General features: G+C 53.8%; 1 protein-coding gene across 1 annotated transcript; it reads left to right on the plus strand.

Annotated features, from left to right (window-relative positions):
* Positions 1 to 5: 5 nt before the first annotated feature.
* On the plus strand, positions 6 to 451 carry LOC103800873 (zinc finger protein Aiolos-like; the record flags this gene model as incomplete). Its single annotated transcript, XM_009073263.1, is given in 2 exon segments — positions 6 to 366; positions 369 to 451. Coding segments are annotated over 2 exon segments (444 nt in total), but the record flags the coding sequence as incomplete, so codon positions are not given.
* Positions 452 to 1,724: the final 1,273 nt, after the last annotated feature.

The following is a 1,724-nucleotide window of genomic DNA, read 5'->3' on the forward strand; positions in this document are numbered from 1 at the left end:
CGCCCGAGGCGGAGCGCGGCCACGGCCACCTCAGGGACAAGAGCCTGTCTGAGCGGGGCCTGTCCCCGAACAACAGCGGCCACGACTCCACAGACACTGACAGCAACCACGAGGAGAGGCCCAACGCCTCCTTCCCGGCCCAGGTGATCCACGCCCCGACCCGCAACGGCCTCCCGGCGCTGAAGGATTTCCCCAGGCCCTACGACATCCTCAAGCCTCCTGCCATTTGCCCTCGCGACGCCTTCAAGGTCATCAACAAGGACGGGGAGGCCATGGGGGTGTACAGGTGCGACCACTGCCGCGTGCTCTTCCTGGATTACGTGATGTTCACCATCCACATGGGCTGCCATGGCTTCCGCGACCCCTTCGCGTCGGCGGCTACCGCAGCCACGACCGCTACGAGTTCTCCTCACACATAGCCCGGGGGGAGCACAGGGTCGTGCTCAAGTGAAGGGACCTGTTCTCCGAGGTCAAAACCTGTGCTTTAGGTCAGAGAGGAGCTTGGTTGGGTTGTTTTGGGTTTTTTTGGTTGTTTTTTTTTTTAATTAGCCCCATGAATTTTCTGAAGTATTTTTCTAGGCCAGTTTGGAGTGTCACGAGGAGGTGACAACTCCTTCAGTTCTTCTTTCCCAAATAACTCAGTGTTCTGTAGCATCTCTGCCTGGCTGCTGGGTGAGCAGGACTGTGGGAGACACCAGGAGCAGGCTTGGTTTAATAGGAACTTTATTTTTTGTGAGCCGTTCGCGATGTTTGCAATTTTTAACCTGTGGTTGTTTTTTGTAGGGTTTGCTTTAACTCAGCACAAAAGGGTCTCGTGGCAGCTCCCCCTGTGTGCAGTCAGAGGTATGTTGGAGCCTTTCCTAGTCAGAATCCCAATGGGCTTCCAATGGCTCATCACAAAACCAGGAAAACAAGGGGAGGGATTATTAATTCCTCCCTAAAGCCTTTCCCTAAGCCCTAACAAGTGTGTGGCCTCACCACACCTGCATTTTTCCTACCCCTCTGCTCACTTTCTTTTAAGTCTCTCTCACTCAGTAAGAGCCAAGTAAAACTTACTTGGCGTGGGCATTTTTTTAGCAGCATGAATTTTTGGGTTGCTCAGTGAGGTCACTACTTGGCTCCTCCATGCAGGCTGGGGGAAATCCTGGTTTTCATTGCTGAAACTCCTCCTGTCTGAGAGGTGGTGGGAGGAGGATGGAGCTGTGCTGTGTTGTGCCTCTGCCTTGCTCCTGCTCTGCTCCAGCAGCAGGACACTGGCTGTGCCACACGTGCGTGGCACTGGGCTGGGAGCAGGGTGACCCTGCAGACACTGTGGGACCCACAGAGGTGTGTGGGGACATCCCTGGGTGGGACATGTACTGCTTTGCACTGTGAGCAGTTGCCTTCCCTTTGGAGCTGTTTCCAAACAGCTCCTTGGCTCTCCTCACTGCTCCCCAGCTGTGTCAGTATTCCCTGTGCTGAGAGGGATTTGGGAATGGCTTTGCTGAGTGAAGGTTTATTCTTTGTGGAGTATTTTTGTAGCCCGTAGTTAGGAGTGTTCTGATGGGCTTTCTGCACCCCTGAGTGGTTTGAGAGCTGTGTTGCTTTTGTGTTCTCCCTGCTGATCCAGCTGCTTCCCTGAGGGAAGGCTGGAGAGCTGTGGGGCAAGAAATCCTGGATTTCATCCCTCCCTCTGGCCCTTTCAGCTCAAATAGTTCCTCCCTGAATTTTAAGGTACAAAAAAA

This window comes from Acanthisitta chloris, unplaced genomic scaffold, assembly GCF_000695815.1.
Source record: "Acanthisitta chloris isolate BGI_N310 unplaced genomic scaffold, ASM69581v1 scaffold34594, whole genome shotgun sequence".
In the NCBI taxonomy this organism is placed as follows: domain Eukaryota; kingdom Metazoa; phylum Chordata; class Aves; order Passeriformes; family Acanthisittidae; genus Acanthisitta; species Acanthisitta chloris.